General features: G+C 51.1%; 1 protein-coding gene across 1 annotated transcript in view; it reads right to left on the bottom strand.

Annotated features, from left to right (window-relative positions):
* The window catches only part of TGM3 (transglutaminase 3), a 41490-nt gene extending 23744 nt beyond the window's left edge, over positions 1-17746 (bottom strand). The window contains exons 1-7 of the mRNA XM_004772920.3: positions 17697-17746; positions 6850-7023; positions 6255-6497; positions 5505-5623; positions 3814-3942; positions 1032-1209; positions 795-930 (exon numbers count right to left, since the gene is read on the bottom strand). Of these exons, the coding sequence (XP_004772977.1) occupies positions 795-930; positions 1032-1209; positions 3814-3942; positions 5505-5623; positions 6255-6497; positions 6850-7023; positions 17697-17703 (986 nt within the window). The 5' untranslated portion in view covers positions 17704-17746. The remainder of the gene's footprint in view (positions 1-794; positions 931-1031; positions 1210-3813; positions 3943-5504; positions 5624-6254; positions 6498-6849; positions 7024-17696) is intronic.
* Between the last annotated feature and the right edge of the window lie 3061 nt (positions 17747-20807).

Raw genomic sequence — 20807 nt, 5'->3', positions numbered from 1 at the left:
TTAGAAATATAGATGTTTGGGGCGCCTGGGTGGCTCAGTGGGTTAATGCCTCTGCCTTTGGCTCAGGTCATGATCCCTGGGTCCTGGGATCGAGCCCCACATCAGGCTCTCTGCTCAGCAGGGAGCCTGCTTCCCTTCCTCTCTCTCTGCCTGCCTCTCTGCCTACTTGTGATCTCTGTCTGTCAAATAAATAAAGTCTTAAAAAAAAAGAAATACAGATGTTCAATTACATATCCGTATATATGTGTATACATGTATATATGTTCAATGTGTTCAATTATGTTCAGAGCTTCTTATTTTCAATTGAAATCCAGAATAAACAGGCTTCTTACTCTATCAAATCAAGGTGCATAGAAACTACACATGCATAAGAGAAAACACACTGCTTTCCTTTAAGCAAGTCTTTAAGTCATAGGGGTTGCTGGGAATAAGATCAATTGACTTTTGGTACTGGCAAATCAAGAGTTTCAAAAGCTTCTAAAGTAGCTTAGGGTCTAGTGGACTCTCTAAACTCAGGCCAGTTGCACCGAGCCCATGAACCACTATTTTTCACGGGTATTGAACCCTTCATCTGAAAGCAAGACAGGGGACCCCAGACTTCACAGGGCCCTAGGGAGTGTTGTTTTGGATCTTAGGGGAGGGCTCATCAGCACTGCCAACATTCCCACTGGAAAGCTTGCGCTCACGTGTTACTTGCCTCCCAGCTCCTGTGTGAGCCGGGTGGCAGGACCTGGGGGAGGCGTGGGGGTAAGAAGCTGCTCAGGTTCAGTGTTCAGAATAGGTCAGCTACTCACCACACGCTGTCACTGCCTTTCTCTATGGGCCTCCCGTAGGGGTCATAGTACACGTCCACACTGAGGTTTCGGTCTGTGTCATGGGCTGAGTTGAAGTTGGTGACCACTCGGGAGGGAATCCCAAAACACCTCAGCACTGCAAGTCAAGGAGGGGTATGAGGACCCAGGCTGCAGCGGAAATGGCATGTTGGTCACGCCCCACCTTCCTCCCCATGGTTGCCCACCGACCCCGAGTACCTGTGTTGAGGGTCCCAGCAAAGACCCAGCACTGGCCGTATCGGACGGGTCTGAAGCCCGATTTTTTCCACTCCTTGAGGATCTCCACACTGCCATTCCAGTTCCGTGGGTCCAGACCCCCCGTGTAGTTGCCACTCCAATTCCCGGAGATCACGCCATTGTCATCATTGCCGTTGACCTGGGCAGGGGGAGCCCCAGATGCGTCAGTGGTGAGTTCAGGGGACAAGGTAGGGAGATGAGGAAGGAAGCCAGGAAGATGTCAAGTGGATTTTCTGTGTCTTCCTGGGTGATTTGGGGATGATCACTGTGACAAAGATCCTCTTAGGGTCTGGAACACTTCATTAGTTTAGAAGTGTTTTGTTTAACGGGCTGTGACGATTGCCCCTAACCCATCTATCAATCCTGTGAGCAGGCTCATGGGATAACCTGAGGCTCCACGGCTTGTTCAGCGGCTAGGCAGGGTCCAGACGCCAGCCTGCCCATGGCTTCTTGCCAGGACTCATGGGGGGGGGGGCGGGTCGCTGATGTCTGACTTGGAAGCCCATGTTTTAAAACTCAATTTGGGGGTACTGGTCTTCTCTAAAAAGGTGCTTTAGAACTTCAGCGGCTAACTTCTTGGAATGCATAAAGATGGAATGTTGCTTTTCATTCATTCATTCATTCATTCTCTCCCTCTCTCCCTCACTCATTCATTCAACGGAAGGCCTGATTCCTGTATAAGCAGCACGGGCAGGATGCAGTGTGAACAGAGCCCCGGGTTAGGAATCAGGAGACCTGAGTGGCATTGTCTTTTAGAGACACATATTGTAATACTTACAGGTGAAATGATATCGTGCCTGGGATTTATCAACTACTCTGTAAAGGAGTGGGTCAGACCTGAAACCACACTGGCCTTGAGGAGGGGACCACAAAAGCTGGTAGTGGGTAGCAGGGGTTTGTTTTACCATTTCCTCTATTTGTGTGAAGGTCTGAGCTTTGCCACAATAAAAAGTGAAAAGGGAAAGAAAGGAGAAACCAGGTTCTAAGCCCAACTCTGCTGCTCGTCAGCTGGGGGATGGTGGGCAGGTCAGTTCACCTCTCTTCACATGCTCTTCATGTTCCTTCCCATACAGGGAAAGTTAGAAACAAATGAGCTTCCAGGAGCCGAGCGTTCAGAGTTTAGGAAACTTGGACCAGCATTGATCCCAACCCTCCAGTGAGAGGCCTTGAGCCCCATTCCCTGCCTATGTTTGGCTCCCCAGGTGGTAAGGCCAATGAGAACAGAGTCTGGACACAGAAGGATCCTTGGCCAGCGCAGGCCAGGCCAGCCTTCCCCAGCCCCTCTGCGACAGGAGTGCGCTCCTCCCCCCACTCCCAGCAAGGCCTGGGCTCTAATCGCAGGATCAGGCAAGACAGGCCTTCTCCGAGATGGAAGATTATGTAGCCCATCCCATCTCCTGAGTCACAGGTGCTCCAGCCACCAAAGTGGTAATCGGTAGGGTCATCTCTGGCTGAGAGCTGAGCCTTTCAAAGCCTGGTACAGGCCATAATTAGCTCAAGGCCCAGCCCGAGCAGGAGGCCTAGAGAGCGGGGCAGGGAGGTGTCGCTGAGGAACTTGGCACTGAGATAACATGGTTTGTCCGCAGGGTCAGAGTGAGTCAGCAGCTGCTGGAGCCGGCTGGCCTCCCCCACCCTCTCCCAGGCCCACGAGGCTCAGCCTCCCTTAACCTCAGCTTTAGCTCCGTCCCCCCCTTCCCAGGTCACTCCGTTTCCAAGGGTCAGCCCAGGCCCCACGTCCCTGGTTCCCTTGCCCGTTGCATCCGTGCGGTTCCACATGCCCTGGGGCTCCCCTTACTCCTTTCCTGCCAGCCCGGTGTCCGCCTCCGCTCTCACAGGAAGCCCCCTGCTTATTCAGCAGCTGGAAGATTGCTCTGATGTCTAGCAACCTAACTAGTTCGTGAACTCAGATAACGCTCCCACTTGAAAGGGAAAGAGACGGAGAAAGGCCTAGGCCACTAACGACAACAACAAAAAAGTTAAGACACATCTGGGCCATGAATTTCAGAGGTTTAAACTTCAAGAACCCTTCGACTTTTGGCATTTCCATTTATATATAACATTTGAGCAGGCGGAGACCACGTTTGGACCCTTCTGAGGGAAGCCTTGTCAACACACTGAGTAGCGAGACTCTTCCCGGCCCCAGCGTGTGTGTGTGTGTGTGTGTGTGTGTGTGTGTGTGTGTTTGGGGAGAGGGCAGGTCTCATGTGGAAGGACTGAGCCCCGGGCAGGCAGTTGGAGGACTTGTTCTGGTTTGGCTCAAAGGCTGTGGTTACAGCTGACCAGTCCCTTTATCTGCTTGGGTTTCCCCATCCAGGTGTTGAGTGCGGCTGCCCCAGCTGAAACCTGAGCCAAGTTGCTGTCCAGGGGAGGGATCAAAACAAGGGAGGCTAATGCCTGGGGCTCACTTGGGAGCTTACCCTCTTCCCCAGGAGGTCCAGCGATAGAGCAAAGTTTCAGCTTTGTGTCCTCCTAGCCTGGTGGACCCCAGAAGGGCAAGTTCCCTTTATGTCTGAGAAAGGCCTCAAGAGAGAGAGAGGGCAGGACCTTGGAGCTGGGCAGACCCATGTGTCTGAGGCAAGTCCTTTAATTCAGAGGAGCCTCGTGCTCTGTGTGTGCAAAGTGGGATGGTCATGGCCACCAACTCTATTTTCTGAGGCTTCCATGGAAGGACATGACGTACCTAATCCAATGCTGAGTCCGATCTATGGCGACAACTGGTTGTTATGATTTTCCTATCACTTACCATTGCACTGAGCACTCGTCCGACGTACTTGGGGTCATTTCTGCGGGCCACGTCGGTAGCAGGGTCACGGCGGAAGTTCAGGCTGTGATCCAGGATCGAGAGGCAAATGTTCAGAATGCCATCTTCGAACTGTTCAAAATGGGACATACGCGATGATGAAAGAAATGACAAGGAGTGTTGGCTAATTAAGGGTATGGAAGCTATGCGGCTGCGAACCACAGGAATGACCCCGGGGCCTTCTACTCTGGGGCCTCGGGGACAGAGAGTTCCCAAGGAGTAGCTGCCTCGCCCAGCCTCTAACCTACAAACCCAGCCAGAGCCCAGGCTATCCACCATGCTGAGGTGCCTAAATAAGACTTTCTCACTGTCATGGCCTTGGGAGCAAATCACTTAGCCTGCCTGGGCCTGGCTATATGTATATACAGAGGTTCAGGCCAATCTCATCTCAAAGTTTCCATCTGGCTCTTGAGCCTATTATTTAGGCTTCTGGGAAACTAATAATAAAGATAAAATATCCCACTGAAAGAAGATTTTGAAGCAGTTTTCCCAAAATAAGACTTATTTTTAGTGTCTGCTTCTCAAAAGAAGAAGGCCATGTTTCTCTTGCCTCAGAGTCTTTGTGTATGCTGTTCCTTCAGCCTCCAGTGCTTTTCCCCAAGGCATCTATCTAGCTTCCTTGCCTCCTTCAGGTTTCCGATTAAATGTTTCTTCCTCAGAGAGGCTTTTCCAGACCATGCCATCAAAATCAGCCTCCCGGGGCGCCTGGGTGGCTCAGTGGGTTAAACCGCTGCCTTCGGCTCAGGTCATGATCTCAGCGTCCTGGAATCGAGTCCCGCATCGGGCTCTCTGCTCGGCAGGGAGCCTGCTTCCCTCTCTCTCTCTCTCTGCTTGCCTCTCCATCTACTTGTGATTTCTCTCTGTCAAATAAATAAATAAAATCTTAAAAAAAAAAATCAGCCTCCCTTCCACTCCGAGGTACATTGCATGCCCTAATGCATTTTTTTTTCCCCTTTTTCCTCCTTCCAATGAAACTTGGCCCCAAAACTCCCATATATAAAATATACAGCTGACTTGCCATGGTTGACTACAGAATGGGAACTGGAGGCCCATGCCCTTTCCACCCCCTCCTGGATAAGCAAGGCACTCCACCCACTCTCATGTCTCCATTTATATGCTGGAAAGAAGGAGAGGTGGGGGGAATCCCTGAATGTTTTCTAGGAGCTCTGTGGACTCAGATGGGGGAGGGGTGTGCATCACAGTAACAAAGGACAAAGAGGCTATGGCTTTGAGAGGCCAACTCCTCCCACCAAGGACATTCTGTCGTACTCTTACATGGAATGAATAACAGAAAGTACACTCTTATTCCAAGTGCCTCTTTTGGCCTTATCCTCATCTGTGAATCATGGCACCAGTAAAACTTCATTGTATTGATTTAGCTATGCTATTTGTTTTGCCCACTAGAGGGTGAGCCCCTCAAAGAGAGAAAATGTGTCATCAGTCTTCTGTGTGCACAAGTGTGCAGCTGAGGCCGGGTGCATAGTAGGTGCTCAGCAAACGTCTTCTGAATGAGTAAGTGAATGCATAGAAGGGCAGGCAAATAGAGTTGGGAACTTTCACCTCCCTGCAGGGAGAGCCACAGAGATTCCTGGGCTATAGGAACAGCAGCCCCAGCCTCCTTATGATGACTTTACCTGTCCAAAGTTCCAGCCAACCATGCCGATTCGATTCGTGCTCCCCACATAGATGATGCCGGCATCTTCCTGGACGTACTCCTCTCTCTCAGCATGGTTACTCATAAAGACACCATCCTCTGTTTGATACAAGAATCAGATGTCACGAACTAGAATCTTACAGAGGACCCTAGGGGACCAGTCCTCCTCCCATTCCGGAGTACCGGCTTAGCGGCTTGAGCAACCACACCTACAGCCCTTCCCTCAACCTCCATTAAGGAATGAAGCCTTGAACTCTAATGCTTCCAAGTCATATTATGGCAACTATGAACTTGAAAGAGAAGCCGGGATGACCTGAGGGTCTGAAAATGAGACCCTAGGAAGGAGATACTTGCTCCTTGAGGCAAGAAGCTGTCTCCATGCCGTAGAATTGTACTGTGGTCATTGTCCCTTATAGTTATACCCCATTACGCACTTTGTAAAAGCTCATGAGATCGCCACAATAGCCCCAGAGGAAACAGCAGGGTTTCCATGTAATGGTAAGGAATATGAAGCTCAGAAGGACAGACTGACTGCCCAGACTTACAGAGCTGGTTAGGATGCAGAGCTGGGACTCAGATCTATGGCTTCTGACTCCTGGTGTCTATACCCTTTCCATAGCCCACGAACTTCCCCTAATCAAACTTGAGCCTGGAAAAATCCTTTTCCCAGCTCCTTTCCATCGGTACTGCTTAGCTGATGGCCATTGAGAGTGGTTGGTTTGGTCCCTACCTGGCAACCAGGGGTTAAAGAGCAATATGAATGTCCCGAGTTTCAGAACGAAGTCTTTGCCCTGGGAGGAGATCTGAGTGTTCAGTGTGTACCAGCCTATGGGCGCGTTGGCAGGACTGGAGATGGAGATGGTCAGGATGTTGTCTTGTTTGGACACGAGCTGGGCACTCCAGCCCCCATGACTTGTCCCACTGGAGAGTGGAAAGACAGCCTTTGTCCTGGCCGACTCTGAAGGGTAAGGCCCTGTAAAAGAAGACAGAGGACAATGGGAACCAGGGAGTGCCAGCCAGACCATGGAGAGAGATCATATTCCAGTAAAACTACAGGGATGCTCTGGGGGGACATCATCTACAGAAGCACAACATGATGACCTTGGAAGCGACTGGAGAGACCAGGTAGGCCAAATCTCTCTGGACTTAAAGAATAGGAGTCTCAGGCTCATCGACAGGCAGAAATTCACCCAAGGTCACACAAATCCATGGAAGGGCTGGGTTGGAGCCCAGAGCCCAGTGGTCCCAATGTCACACAACTGCCCCGTGGAGACACAGCCCCAAGGGCTGCTCAGGTGTGTGTTGGGGGAGTGGTGAGAAGATACCTGTGGAGGTGATGAAAGCCAGGCTTTCTCCATCGCCAAGACTTCGGTTCAAGTTCAATGAGAAACTGAAGGGTTGGCCTCTCCGTAAGATGAGCTCCCGGCTGGAGAACCTATCCGTGTGATGCGCCCGCCGGTTGGAGGTCTCCTGCCAGTTGACATTCTGTGGTTCTAAAGCTGTAAGACAGAAGGGTGACCTGAGGTCCTGGAAGGCAAGGGAGGGTGGTGCGGGGAAAGGTGGACGTTACCCAAAGGACAGCTTTTGGGTGGGGCTTGTTGGGGAAGAGCCAGACTTCTAGGAAGAAGCACGCTACCATTCAGAGACCTTGACTGAGCATAGCAAGCATTCCATAACCTATTCCCCATGCTGCCCTTCCAGGCAGCTCATCCTCTGCACACACTACCGCTGAGACTCTCTTCCCCTCCTCTTGGTCACCTGTTACTTGGCCCTTAAGGCCCTAAGGCCACGTGCTCAGCATAGCTTCACCCAACCAGCCAGGAGAACCATGCAACCAGCTCTGTGTCAGCACATTCTGCTGCCCCAGCATCATTACTGGGAGGGTGGGGGGCAGTGCTCAGACAGACCCGGCAGGAGGCTATGTCTCCCAAATCCATCACTCACCAAGGGAAAAGCTTGCTTGCTTTTTCCCTTTGCACCTTCCTGGACACCAAGTGTTTCTTACCCCTCCAACATCCAGCAAACATTTACTCGTGTATTCCTTACTTTCTCTAGATGTGCATCCCCTGGATGTCGGGTAGGCCTCAGCTGCTGGCTGGGGAGGATGGCATGATCCCGAGGAGCATTTCTAGGCCTAGAGGTCGGGTGATCACTGGCCTGGAGGGTACTTTCAACTGCTTACTTGCAAGAGCGGTTTACAGGAACCAGCCAAAGCCTCGTGAGATCTCTGGATAAGACCCTGAGGACAAACACCTCGAACCCCCCTCCCCAGTCCCAGATTCATCTTATATGATTGTGGAGCTAAACTGAGAAGGGTCTAGGACAGAGGCCATGATGTATAAGGAGGGTAGCTTAGTTAAACCTTCCGAGAAATGTTATTCCTTCAAGTTGCATTTGAGATGGTCTATCACCCATTCCTCTGCAAATCCAGCTGGTTTCTAGCTTTGTGATGGGAATGTAGTGAGGCGTCCCAGTGCTAGGCACAACTTTTTTTTTTTTATGTGTCTGTCTGGCTCCATCAGAATGTGCTTTCTTTCTTTCTTTCTTCCTTCCTTTTTTTTTTTTTTAAGATTTATTTATTTATTTACTTGACAGACAGAGATCACAAGTAGGCAGAGAGGCAGGCAGAGAGAGAGGAGGAAGCAGGCTCCCCGCTGAGCAGAGAGCCGGATGTGGGGTTCGATCCCAGGACACTGGGATCACAACCTGAGTGGAAGGCAGAGGCTTTAACCCATTGAGCCACCCAGGCTCCCCCAGAATGTGCCTTCTTGATCCTCATATTCTGGTGCCTATCAAATTGCTCGATTGTGTTCGGACAAGTAGATAGACCAATGGATGAAAGAATAAATGAACAAATAGAGACTCATCATGTGGTGGCCATCATGTCTACAGCTCAAAATTTAATCCATAAGGAAAGGTGAGTATGGGGCATTCGTTCAATAAATACGTAGACAGTTAATCTCTTATTTGCAGGACACTACATTTGATGCAATGTGGGAAGTGTAAAAATGTATGAAAAGTGGTTTTAACCCTCAAAGAGCTTCAGCCATGAGTAAGGCAAGCACAAGTGGGAATGAATGATGTAATGTGGGTAAGTCCACTGTCCCTCAGTGAAAGGTGTCAAGGAAATGCAACCAGAAAAGAATCCCTTTCAGTTGTAGGGATCAGAAAAAGTTTCACTGAAAATGTTGGGTCTTGAAGAGACCAGCAGGCTGTATCCCAGAGGATAGGGAGACAATCCCAAGGCAGGGCCAGCAGGCGTGTTGTTTGGCTAGTGCAGAGGCTCTGCACGCAAGAGAAAGGTGAGGTGAGAGAGAGTGGGGCTCGAGGGCAGGCCAGGGGCTGGGGGCTCCCACCCAAGCAGCCGGGGAGATGGGCAGAGGCTCCTCAGAGATACTCTCTTAAATGAAATGTAGACTGTCTGGGGTGGTGAGCCAAAGACTGGTGCTGGATACAGGGTTCAGGAAATGATCTTGCCACTGGCTCAGTGTACGAAAGATTCATTCATTCATTCATTCCATCCATCTGCCATTCATTCATTCAACAGATAAGCATTGAAAGAATAAAGTGATAAGCTTTTGCACAGGTTCAGGGTAATGAAAACATTCATGTAATCAACAAATATATATTGAATAAAGGGAAGGGCAGAGGGAGAGCAGAAAGATGAACTTTCCTCTACATAAATATTGAATGGTGACAGCCCAGACCTGAGACACTCTATACATGCCCATATAAACAGACAAACCAAGCTCCACATGACTTGTATAGAGCTAGCTTGTTAGCTGCTTGGTCTTTCTAGGGCAAAGGTCCCATCCGTTAAAACCCCTGTTTCCTACTAACTTGCTCACTACCTACTGCACATCCCTGCCAGTTGCGATCTGGTAGAGCTTAACTCTCTGTCTTGTTTTAGAAAAAAGAAGAGCTCTAAGGAACATGTAGCCTCAGATCGTTTGAGTCTCCAGAGATTCCTCACCCCCTTCCCAAATCCAAAAGGAAGCGTGCCTTTCTCCCCTATGTGAAGCTCGCTACTTTAGACCATGAACTTTTTTTGAGAACAGAAGGTATGTCCCCAGACAGCCCTCTGCCAAGCACAGGGGTAAGGAAAGCCAGGTTCCATGTCTGTAGCTGGCATCTGCCTCCCCTCCAACAAATCCACCTCCTTCTTTGGTCCACCAAGTGCTATGCACTATTTGCTGAGTCCCCAGTAGGGGCTTCTCCCTTTCTTTCCAAAAACCAATGGCTTGTTCATAGGGAACATGACAAAAGGCTGAGTCCCTGGAAGGAGATGGGGACTGCACACGTCCCAGTAGGTGAGGCCTTGCTCAGAGGGACTGTGATGGTCATCTCTGCATTTTCTGACCCCAAGCATCAGCCCTGGCACAAAGGAGCCAAGTTCCCCATGAGGGTGCTTGTGGGATACATGAAGCATCTCTGAGCTGGGGGGTGAGCAAAACCCAGGTCTCGCCTTCGACATCAGTCTCCTGCATGTCAACTGCTATTAACAATATATGGAGTGCTTTGCATACATCGTGGCTGGAATCCTTATACAAACTGGAAACCGATGCTCAGGAGGAATCAATGTCTTAGCTGAGGTCGTATACCTCGGAATTGGCCAAGCCAGGTTCTGAACCCAGGTCTTACTGTCACTTGCCTGTTGCTGTAATCCCCAGTTCTCTGTCTGGAAAGGGGACCCATGTAGGACCTTCAGTCCAGAAGTTACCCACATGGTGAGCGGACCTCACTATGCATTATCCTCCATGCTGCCATTTGTATTCAGACGAGGAGGAGAGAGGGAGCCCCTGGAAGAGAAATGTGTTCCAAAAGGGCATTCATTTTACATGGGAGGGGGATCAGAGGGGAGCAGCCTGTCCCTGCATCCCCAAGTGGGACGGGCAGGTTGAGGGCATGCTCATAAGCCCCTGGTGTGATTTCAGAAAACCTTCTCCATCCACAGCTGTCCTCTTCAGTCACTGTCCTATCTCTGAACCCCAGGATTGGCTCTGCAAGCCCCCAGATCACGGATCTGATGCTCCTGTCGGTGAATTTCCTAGTTTCCTTTGCCCACCCCCCACCTCTTGACCGAACACTAACCACAGCCCCCTCTGTCCGAGTGCCAGGGAAGGGATGAGTAGGGATGGACAGGGAGTGGGGGAGGACAGGAGAAGTCAGGTTCTTCTCGGATTTACAACCTCATGGACACTTTGGAGCCTCAGGACTATATTCTGCCCCGGTCTGGATGGAAGGAAGGGAGGAAGGGGAGTTGCATGACTCCTACAATTGACTTATGAACATATCCTCTTAAAAAACATCAGAGGGAAAGGAACCTTGGAGATAGATCATATACTCACATCCTGATTCTGGATGTGAGCACATGGTGGCCCAGAGGGTGGCTTACCCACAATGGGGGGCCTCTGGGCTCTCATCCCAGTGTTTTTGCATTTCCATGCCACCTTCTCAAGTTACTGCTTAGCTCCAGGGTCAGGCCTGGGGCAATTTCTCTAGTTCTTTTCCCTGAGCATATCTGTGCCACCAGCAGAGATTACTAAGCATCTATCCTGATATTCCCTCGCCCCCTCCTTTTTTGGTAATAAAATCTCCCATATAACTGGGCACTACATTTCCCAGGTTCCCCTGCAGCTGGGGTGGTGGTGGTGGTGGTCATGTGAATGAGCTCCAGCCAATGACCTCTAGGCAGAAGCTATAGAGTGCCCGGAAACCTCCTTTTTTTTTCTCCTTAATTGAGCTAAAATTCACAGCACATACAATTTACCATTTTAACCACTTTAAAGTGTACAATTCAGTGGCGTGTGGTACGTTCACAATGTAAAACCAACGCCATGGTTTTAGGTCTGCTTGTCACCCCCATTAGCAGTCATTCCCCATTCCCCCTTGGCAATCCTGCACCTGCTTTCCGTTTCCGCGGATCTGCCTATTCTGGACATCTCATATGGAAGGAACCACTCTGGTGCCTTCAGGGTTGGTTTCTTTCGCTCAGCATCATGTTTTCAGGTTCATCCATGTGATAGCATCTATCAGGAGTTCATTTCTGCTTATGGCTGCATAATATTCTGTGATAGGGCTGTGGCCTATTTTGTTTACCCATTCATCCACTGAGAGACATTTGAGTTGTTTCTACCTTTTCACCCTGGTGGAGAGTGTTGTTAGGAATGCGCTTATGCAAGTATTTGTTAGAATACCTGTTCTTAATTCTTTTGAGGAAACCTCTTTTTAAAAATGGTTGGCAAATCCCCTTAATCTGTTTACCTCCCTCTTCTTCCATCCTCTTACCTGGAGTGTGGGTGTGGTGTGGACAGAGGCCATCTGATACCATGCAGGGCCATTACCTTGGGGATGGCAGAGTTGGGCCCCTGGAGACGGTGCACCTGCCTGACCAGCCCAGAACGGCCCACATCTAGACTTACCATCTAAGAAAGAAGCGGACTTCTGTCTTGTTTCTCTAAGTCACTGCTGTTGGGGAGTTCAGTGTCATTCATAAGGCAACCTAATCACGTATTCCTGAAATGTAACTCCCACCCACTTGTTCTGTGGTCCACGTTTGGCAGAGATAACAGGAGAAGCCCAGAAGAGATCCGAGACTGTGTCACGAGTCAGCTGTCTCAATCTTTATCAGCCTGGCTTTATAACTGAATCATTGGCTGCAGACAGGACAGCAGCAGACGGGGGGTGCCCGGTGTGTGCCTGGAGTTTGCATGTCCTGATCGCAGGAGGACCACACCATCCAGGTGCCGGCAGGTGGTCCAACATGACAACTAATGCTCCAGTGGCTGGGTCTTCCCTGCCTGCCTAGACCCTATTGTCCATGCCTCCTCTCTAGACAAAGACAGATTTCTATCTTACAGGTTTCTAGGGCTAATTAGGGCTGATAGATACACTAAAAATCGTCTAGCCAAGTGTCTTCAAGCGTTTTGTCAGAAACCACATGAAGAAATTAGAGAGTGTTTAAATACACGGGTCTATAACAGATACAGAGTTTCACAAAACAATATTAACCCTCACTTTGTACAATGTACTGATATTTTCCCTTCTACTTCTACTTCTTTTCTTTCCTGTTTTGATTGCTGGTCACAATCCACTAAACTGATTTTACGATCTTCTAACGAGTGACAACTGGCAGCTGGAGAAACAGTGATATAATCCAATACTCCCATATTACAGGAAGAGCACTGAGCCTCCGGAAGGCTTACGGAGTAGCTGAGAAGCAGAGCAAGGCCCAGAAACCAGGTCTGGAATCCTGGTCATTGAGGGTCTGCGAGCCTTTCCCAATGCCCCCTTCTCTCCCTACTGCTCCCCTCCAGGCACATGGGACACCTCTATCTCCTGGCCAGCCCCCCACCAGCCCCAGGCACACAGGGCCTTTCTCTCAGCTCTCAGCAATCTTGAGCTTGGGCCATTTCCTATGTCCTTCCTCCATATTCAGACATGTTCAATCCCCGAAGAGTTTCTTAGCATCCAGATGGTGGGGAGGATAGGGTTCCATTGGCAGCTGAGCAAGGGGCTGGCGAGGCCCGCAGGGTCATGTGGAATGAGTCCTGGACTGGAGATCCAAAGGGGTGAGGGGTCTTGAGGTGAGGTCGCCACCTCTCTGGGTGCTGCTTTCTCCATCTGTAGAAGGGGATAGTGAGACCAGAACAGCCTCCCTGGTTGGGTTATTATCTGGATCCCATCACTAACGCCTGGGTCCCCAGAGGTGGGGATGATGGGAACAAATCCCTTGGGATCCCGCACATGATGCCAATAGCAACAAAGGATAAGGAGTTTGAGCTTCTCCCTGGGCTGCCCTTGACAGCCTCAGACGTGCCAGGCACGCTGCGTCTTCCCTGCATTTTGTCCCTCAATAGTGACAAAAACCCTATGATGTCGTTATCCCCATGTCTCGAAGAGAGATCTGAGAGTTCATTTGGGTAATGCCACTTGTCAAATAGCACGTGCTCTGGCCGAGCCTGGACCCAAGCCCATACTGGAGGCCAGCCTTGCCCAACCTCACGTGACTCTAAGTTGCCACCAGGAAGCTGTCACAGTGAAAGGGCCACCTGTAGCTGACTCCCTGCCTTGACATTACGTGGGTGGGGGGAGGGGAAGGAGAAGGACTCCTTGACCTGTTCACTTCCAAAGAGAGGTCAAAAGCTCCCAAACCAGGGGTTCTCCACCCTGGCTGCACAGAAGAATGGCCTGGAGAGTTCTCTTGGCCTGAGCCTTTTCCCAGACTGACTCTATTAAATAGTCTCAGGCATATAGGGTGAGCCCTGGTGGTTTTTTGTTTTGTTTTGTTTTGGTTTGGTTTTTTTCAGTTGTTTTAACCCACCCCAGTGATTCTAATAGGCAGGCAGGACTGAGAATCCCTTCCTGACTTCACACCTATCAGCATCCTCTCCTGCCAACGGTCTGGCCTGAGCCACACGGCCACTCCGGGAGGGAAGTGGGGGAAGTCGCTGGCTCCTGCTCACAGAGGAGGAAACTCAGCTAAGAGCAGGGAAGGCAGACGCCTTCCGAACCCATCCCTCAGCCCCTACCAGAAACTCTGGGTCTTGTTCCCTCCACTCCTAAGCGATAGGGAAAAGAATTACCTCTTTCGACTCACACCCCAGGCCGGCATGTGGGCCCAGGGAGCACGATTGTCCCACATGTGGGGCACAGACCAGAAGGGCAGAGACAGACAATTGTGGGAGGTGAAGAGAAACAGCACACAGACAAGAACTGTGGACTTGAGAGGGGTCAGTGAGGGGGCTGAAGGGGGAGAGGGTCCTGGGAGGTCCTCCCTGATTAGAAAATGGACTTCATCTCATGGGTTGTGTGTGTGTGTGTGTGTTTTTTTTTTTCCAGACCCCAAGGCAATGAAAGGCTCCGGAAAGAAGTTTCCAAGTCATAATAAGCTCTGGGGCCTGAGTGCCTATGAAGTGGATACTAGAAGAGCCCCATTTTATTTTATTTATATTGATTTATTTATTTTAGAGAGAGCTAGAAATAGCACGAATGGGGGCGGGGCAGAGGGAGAACGAGAATCTTCAAGTAGGCTCCCCATTTCTCTGAGTGTGGACCCCAATCCCATGACCCTGAGATCATAACCTGAGCTGAAATGAAGAGTCAGACACTTAAACACCGGAACCAGCCAGGTGGCCCTAAAACAGCCCCATTTCAGAGATGAGGAACCTGAGACGTGGGGTTAAGCAGCCCGCCCAAGTTCACTCAGCTGGTCAAGACCAGCGGAGATTCAGCCCTCCAGGGCACATCTGTGGATGTGCACTTGAAACCCCGCGCTACCTCTGCATGGAATGCTGGGTGGTGAAGGTAGAACCCAGGGCAGCCCTCACGGCGGGGGTACAACCGCTGGCAGGTCTGGGTTTGGGAGGACGGGGAGCAGGGGCTGCCCCAGGTGGCAGGAAACTGGGGTGGGGGGACTGAGGCAGAAAAGGGGCAGCTATCCTCATTCACCCACTGAGCGTCTATAGCCCCGAGCCTCTGTGCCCACAGGGGTGATTGGCCTGCAGATGGAGTCTAGGGGTTGCCCTTGTCCAGGGGGCTGAGACGGGAAGCCAGTACCCCCGTGAAGAGAGCCCTGCACACTCATGGGTCTGCAGACGCGGGGTAGGACCCCAGGAGGAAGTCCTGGCTGCTGCCACTGCATAAAGAGCTGCTGGTGTCCCAGTTCCAGGGAGAAAGGTGTTGTGGCTGACCCACAGCCCGGAACAGCACAGGTCCTCTGCACATCGGGCACGAGTCCAGGGAAGGTATGGGCTCTGCCCAGTAAAGCAGTTGGCAAGAAAAGCTCACAGCCTCAGGGTGTCCCCAGAACAGAGGTCCTGGCCTCCTGCAGGTTTGGACCCTGAGGACTCTGCCTCTGACCCAGGGCCCACAAGTGGCTTTGGGGGTGGGGAATGAGGCCCCCCTGGGACGGTGGGCCCCAGGACCCTGCACCCCATTGTGCAGAACACTGCCACCGTCATCCCCGCTACTGCCCGGCTGCTTTCTCCATGAGGAGTGGAGTACCTGAGTCCCTGCTGATTCTAACTAGAACCTTAAGTTAGGACCAGGACATGGAGTGCTCTCAAACCAGCACACATGGGATGCTGCTGGTCTCTGGCTCACACCTGCCGACCCACCCACACTTATTTTTCTGTTCCCTGTGCTCAAAACACTCCTCACCCCCCACCCCGGGCCCCAGACCACGTCTAACTCATTGCCCATGACCAAATGCCATCTGCTTCCTGGGACCTCCACTAGCCCAGATCCTGGCTGAGCTTCATGTCCTCCTCCCCTTGGCCCCCACAGTGTGGGGTTTGGATTCGCAATGCACCCCTAATGACCGTCCACCTTGCAGGTCACTTGCCTATGAACTGCTGTTTCCAAGCACGATCAGGCTGGGGGCTCCCCAAGGGCAGAGACTACAGTTCCTGGGTCTGTGTCCCCTACTGCACCTGCCGTGGCTCCTTTCCCTAGGTGTCCTACTGGTAAAATTCATTCATTCAAGAAACCTCTTCCGAGCACCGCCTGGCTGAGTGACTTCGTGCTGAGCTAGGAACTGCATGCGTGACAGTGTGACAAATCCAGGGGAAAGAACGTATCCTATCCACCTGTCTCTCTCCTGCCTTTCTGAAAATTGATTTTTTTCCTAACTGGCTTGCGTCTACATTCTGTGGTGACCTTAGGACATCTCCAGTTGATTTAGATGTTGAGCTCTTAGAGTACAGCGACTCCACAAGTCATGGGCACTGACTCACGGGCCTGCGGCCATGGTGTGGTCTCACTGCATCCAGGCTATTCAGGGGGTCCCCACAGGGGATGCGGAATGATGGTTGTGCTTTCGCTCTTGGGCTGAGCACATGCCAATGCCCAGACTCCTTGGCCCTGGTTTTCTCCCATGGTGAGAGCGGTCAGTACTAGAAGGAGCCGGACGGAGTCTGTCTACTCCAGGCCTTGCATCTTGCAAACAGGTACCTGGAGCATGGTGATGTCAAGGAACACAAAGGCAGGTGGGTAGAGAGCTCAACTGAGAAACCAAGATCAGTACTGTTTTCCAGCATCCCAGATGCCACACATGCTCATCTCTGAATTCTGGTAACAGGACAGAGCGGAAAAGGCACTGCTGGGACTTCATCCGGGCTCTGCTCCCAACTTCCTGTGTGACCCCGGCAAGCCTGTCCACCTGGAGGGAGGGAGATGGCCTGGGTGACACTGACATCCCCTCATGCTAAAGTCTGTAGGGTCTGGAGCTCTTGCAAACAACCTGGAGCGAATGCATGTTCATAGGAGGAAACGGGATGGGGGAGGGGCTTGTGTTTGCATCCGCCTTGCCCTGGGCTTTGGGATTACCAGCATTCACCTGTTTGCATCGTGCTGAAGGGTTTCTTTGGCAAACCCTCCCGAGGTCCAAACTACCATTCACGATATTTTACAGGTTTGACTCATGCCCTCTTTGGGTTTGGCGTCGCTGTCAACCCACGAGGCTGAGCACCCCCGACAGGCAATAATTAGCACGCTGCCCAGCAGGGGCACCGACTAAGGAGAGCCCAGATCCCTAGCAGTGACCACAGGGCCAAAGAACCTGCACTCCCCCATAGCTCCTTCTGGCCCCCTGCCCCAGCGAGGCTCAAAGGGACAGCCTCAAGGCACATTGGCTCCTTCTGCCACGCCACACGGGAGGTTTCAGCTCATGGAGTCACTTACAAAGAGCCTGCGGTACTTCCGGATGTGTGGTTTACCTAGGAGCATTCCAGCTGTGCTAATGATTTTTTTTTTTTAAATCAACTTACACCCTGTCACTCTCGTTCTCCCTGTAGCACTGAGATGTGCTTTTCTTTGCCTACATTACTGACAGCTGGAACAATTGCACTGAGAAATAGGGGAAGCAGGGCTCAGCCGGCTTGAAAAGGCCAGACGTGTCCACCTGTCTAAGGGACGTGACATCCAGCTGGGTGGAATCCCTGCACATCACTCAGGACTACATTCCAAACATGTTCTACCCCTGCGATCACCCGGAGGGACGAGGCAGCTCCTGAGAAAGAGGCGCCCGTGAATACTATCCTTCAGTACTAAGATTTCGCCTTCAGAGCCTACGGGCCTGGTGTCCTGAGCCGGACATGCGGCCTCCCAGGCTGGCCCCGGGGGAAGCTCGGGCTTCCAGCAAGGACCTGGAGGGAAGATGCCAGGCACTCACCCGTCATGTTCGCCTTCCTCTGCCTCTTCTGTGGAAATGGCACGGACAGACGGATGGAAGGTGTGGGGAGACGGCTGGGGATGCCCTTCCCATTTATAGCAGCCTCTCCTACACATCTAATTAGAATTCTAATGAGGTAGGCGAGGCACCAGGTCAGGCCTGTAGTGCCTGTAAACGTTTCCCTTACGACATACTTGTCACCCAATGGAAGGTCATCCTGCTTGTGCAAGACCAGCCTGGGCAGAAGAAGGGAGATAAGAAATGCCAGCAGTTTGCTTTTGTGATTTTTTTTTTTTAAGATGAAAACCCTGGATTGTAGAGTTTAGGAAATGATGTCATGCTTTTTCTCAAAGTACCTTGTCCAGAGCTGATGCTAAGGAGTCCTCTGGGAGGTCAAAAGGGTGTGTCTACAGAACCCAGGAGCAGAAAACGGTGTGGTCGTTTCTCCATGTGCACAGTGTTGGTGTTTTCTGCTTGCACAAGAGGTAGGAGACATCATGGCTGGCTTGTTGAGGTTGCAGTTGGTTGGAGCTTGAAGCAGTGGGTTCTGATGCAAGCAGGGCCCTGGGCCATCACTGAACCTCAAAGCCTTGGAAGCCCCGTCTGAGACCAGGGCATTGTGTCCACCCTTCGCTCCCTAAGTGCTGAGAACAATCAAATGAGGTGGTACTCATGTGAAGTGCATGGATGTGGACTGCAATGGAGTAAATCCAGACCCAGGGGAGACTGTTCTTTCTAAAGAGGCAGCAAGGACAGCCACAGTTAGTTATGGTGACACGGTTTCATCCTGGTTCAGCCTCACGGTCTCTGCAGGGGGGTGGGCGTAGGTCACTGTCTCTCTCTTGGTCCAGATTCTACAATGGTTTGAAAAGGATCAGGGTAGGGGGATGACCCTTGCCATCTGCATTTTGTATTTGCTGGTTTGTCATTTACACATTGTTCAGAAAATCTTAGTGTGGATATTTACAAGTACCAGGGTTTCCTGTGATGGACAAAGGAGTCAGGACAAAGCAGACATTGCTCAAGGTCTCCCCCAAGGATGGAGTGGGAAGGAAGACCGAGCACCACAATGACAAGATCAGGTCTCTAGGGAGAAGGTGGGAAGACTGAGCCTCCAGGAAGGTGAGACTGGACAGACCAGCGGGATGGAAAAGAGGAATTGGCATCCTCCATCTGTCCTCTTGGCTCCTGCAGCATCTCGTACCTGGCATACTTTGGGACCCTGATGACCATACGCTCCTCATTGCGCTGGTTCCTATGCTTAGGTCTGCCCCCATCCCAGGACTGAGCTCTTGAAAATATAGTTTGTGTACTATTTGCATCTTTTCTGAGCTGAGTGGAGGGCTTGGTGCATGGCAGGAGTACACGTATTTTTGAATAAGTCAATCAATCCGTCACCATATACATGGAAATATGAACTACCATTAATTTGGTGCTCACTGTGGACAGGTCAAACACTTCACATCTATTACATTTTCTCATCTTTAGAGCAATCCCATGACACTGGTACTATTATTTCTGTCTTGCAGCCGGGAGAAATGGGTGAACTTGAGTGTTTGCAAGCTGGGGATTCACACCCATATGTGAGCGACTCCAGAGCCTATTTGAAATCGGCTGGCCAAGCGAGGTGGGAAACACTGAGTTCTCTGGTGGGTCCGAGTAGGGTGACATTGTGCCCACACCAGGCAGAACACAGCCCCCTCTTGGCTCCGGCAGATAACCAAGAAGAGAGAGGAGGGCAGAGGGATGTATGGCATGATGTGCTGGACTCCAGTTAGGAAGTCTGAGTCTTGGCCCCTGCTGTGGCACTGGCCGTGACCCTGAGCAAAGCCCTCCTTATGCTGAGTCAGTCCTGCGGAAACCCTGAGAACTGTGTGCATTGTTTTAGCTGAGGATCTGAAAGTCCACCATACACTCTTGAGTGTGGCATCAAGAGGGTTTTGTTTATTATGACTCCCGTTGTCGTCTGCTGGGAGCTGAGAATTGGATCCTGGGCACTCCTTTCAGAACACATTGCCCGAAGATGTGCTGCTTTGTCCTGTGGTTGGTTTCAAACTGAAAATGATCAAGGCTCACAAGGCTCAGGAAGAAACGTTGACTTCCCCCCTTCTCCAACTGCCTAAAGTGTTTTTTGCTTGTTTGTTTTTTGTTTTTTAGAGAGGATCTGCTCCAGGAAGGGAGCTGTCACCATAGATGATGGCAGTATGACATGAACTAGGTTTGGTGGACAGGGAGGAGCCTAGGAAATTGGTCTGATCCAAATTCTTCTTTTGTCCCATTGTTCCTGGATGGCCCAGCAAAGATCTGCTCACCAAACCCTTACACTTCCCATTCTTCCTGTGCCTGGCCTTCCTTCCCTCTGAAGCCCCAGACCCTTTAGTCCTTAGTCCAGAATGACACAGATACCTCATTTTGCCTCTGGAACCTCTCAAGTTCATGTGGGTTCTCTGCCTGGATGTAATTAAATTTGATTTTCTTCTGTTAATCTGTCTCATATCAATTTAATTCATAGAGCAGCCAGAAGAACCTTGAGGGGCAGAGGAAGATTTTTTCCTCCCCAATAGTTGGCCTAGCTGGCAGAAGAGACTTCCCTGGCTAGAGAAGCTGCAGAGGACAGATCCTAGGACCAACCACCAGCAGAGGTAAGAATTCTTACCCTGACAGCAGCCTGGACACTCTGTCTGCGAGGTCTGGTGGAACCAAAGTGGGGAGAGTCCTTTGTCTCTCTCTGAATTGAGATTAACAGGAAAAATGTTTGTGGAAGTAGTTCCTTGGATTTAGTGGCTCTGGTAAATATGGGTTTATGGATCCATTTCCCCTCAGAGACAGTCACTGCCTTTCCCCATCTGTGTCTCTCCTGTCCTTTGTCATGAGAAGGAAAAGCCGCAGAGGTACAAACACAGGCATAGGTCCTGTAAGCCTGCAGCTGGAGCAGCCTCACAGACCCGGGAGCTCATGGTTCTCACCACATCAGCACCTGTTGAGACAAAGGTGCTGTGGGTCCACATGAAAGGGAAATAAAGGCTGTTGCTAAGCAACGTCTTAGAAGCCAAAGTCACAAATGGGTGGGCACAGGTGCAGCATTTAGGAGCACTTAGAGCACTGGTCACC

The sequence above is a fragment of the Mustela putorius genome, unplaced genomic scaffold (assembly GCF_011764305.1).
Source record: "Mustela putorius furo isolate JIRA1106 unplaced genomic scaffold, ASM1176430v1.1 tig00000054_pilon_pilon_pilon, whole genome shotgun sequence".
Taxonomy (NCBI): Eukaryota; Metazoa; Chordata; class Mammalia; order Carnivora; family Mustelidae; genus Mustela; species Mustela putorius.
This window is presented reverse-complemented; position numbering and strand designations above follow the sequence as displayed.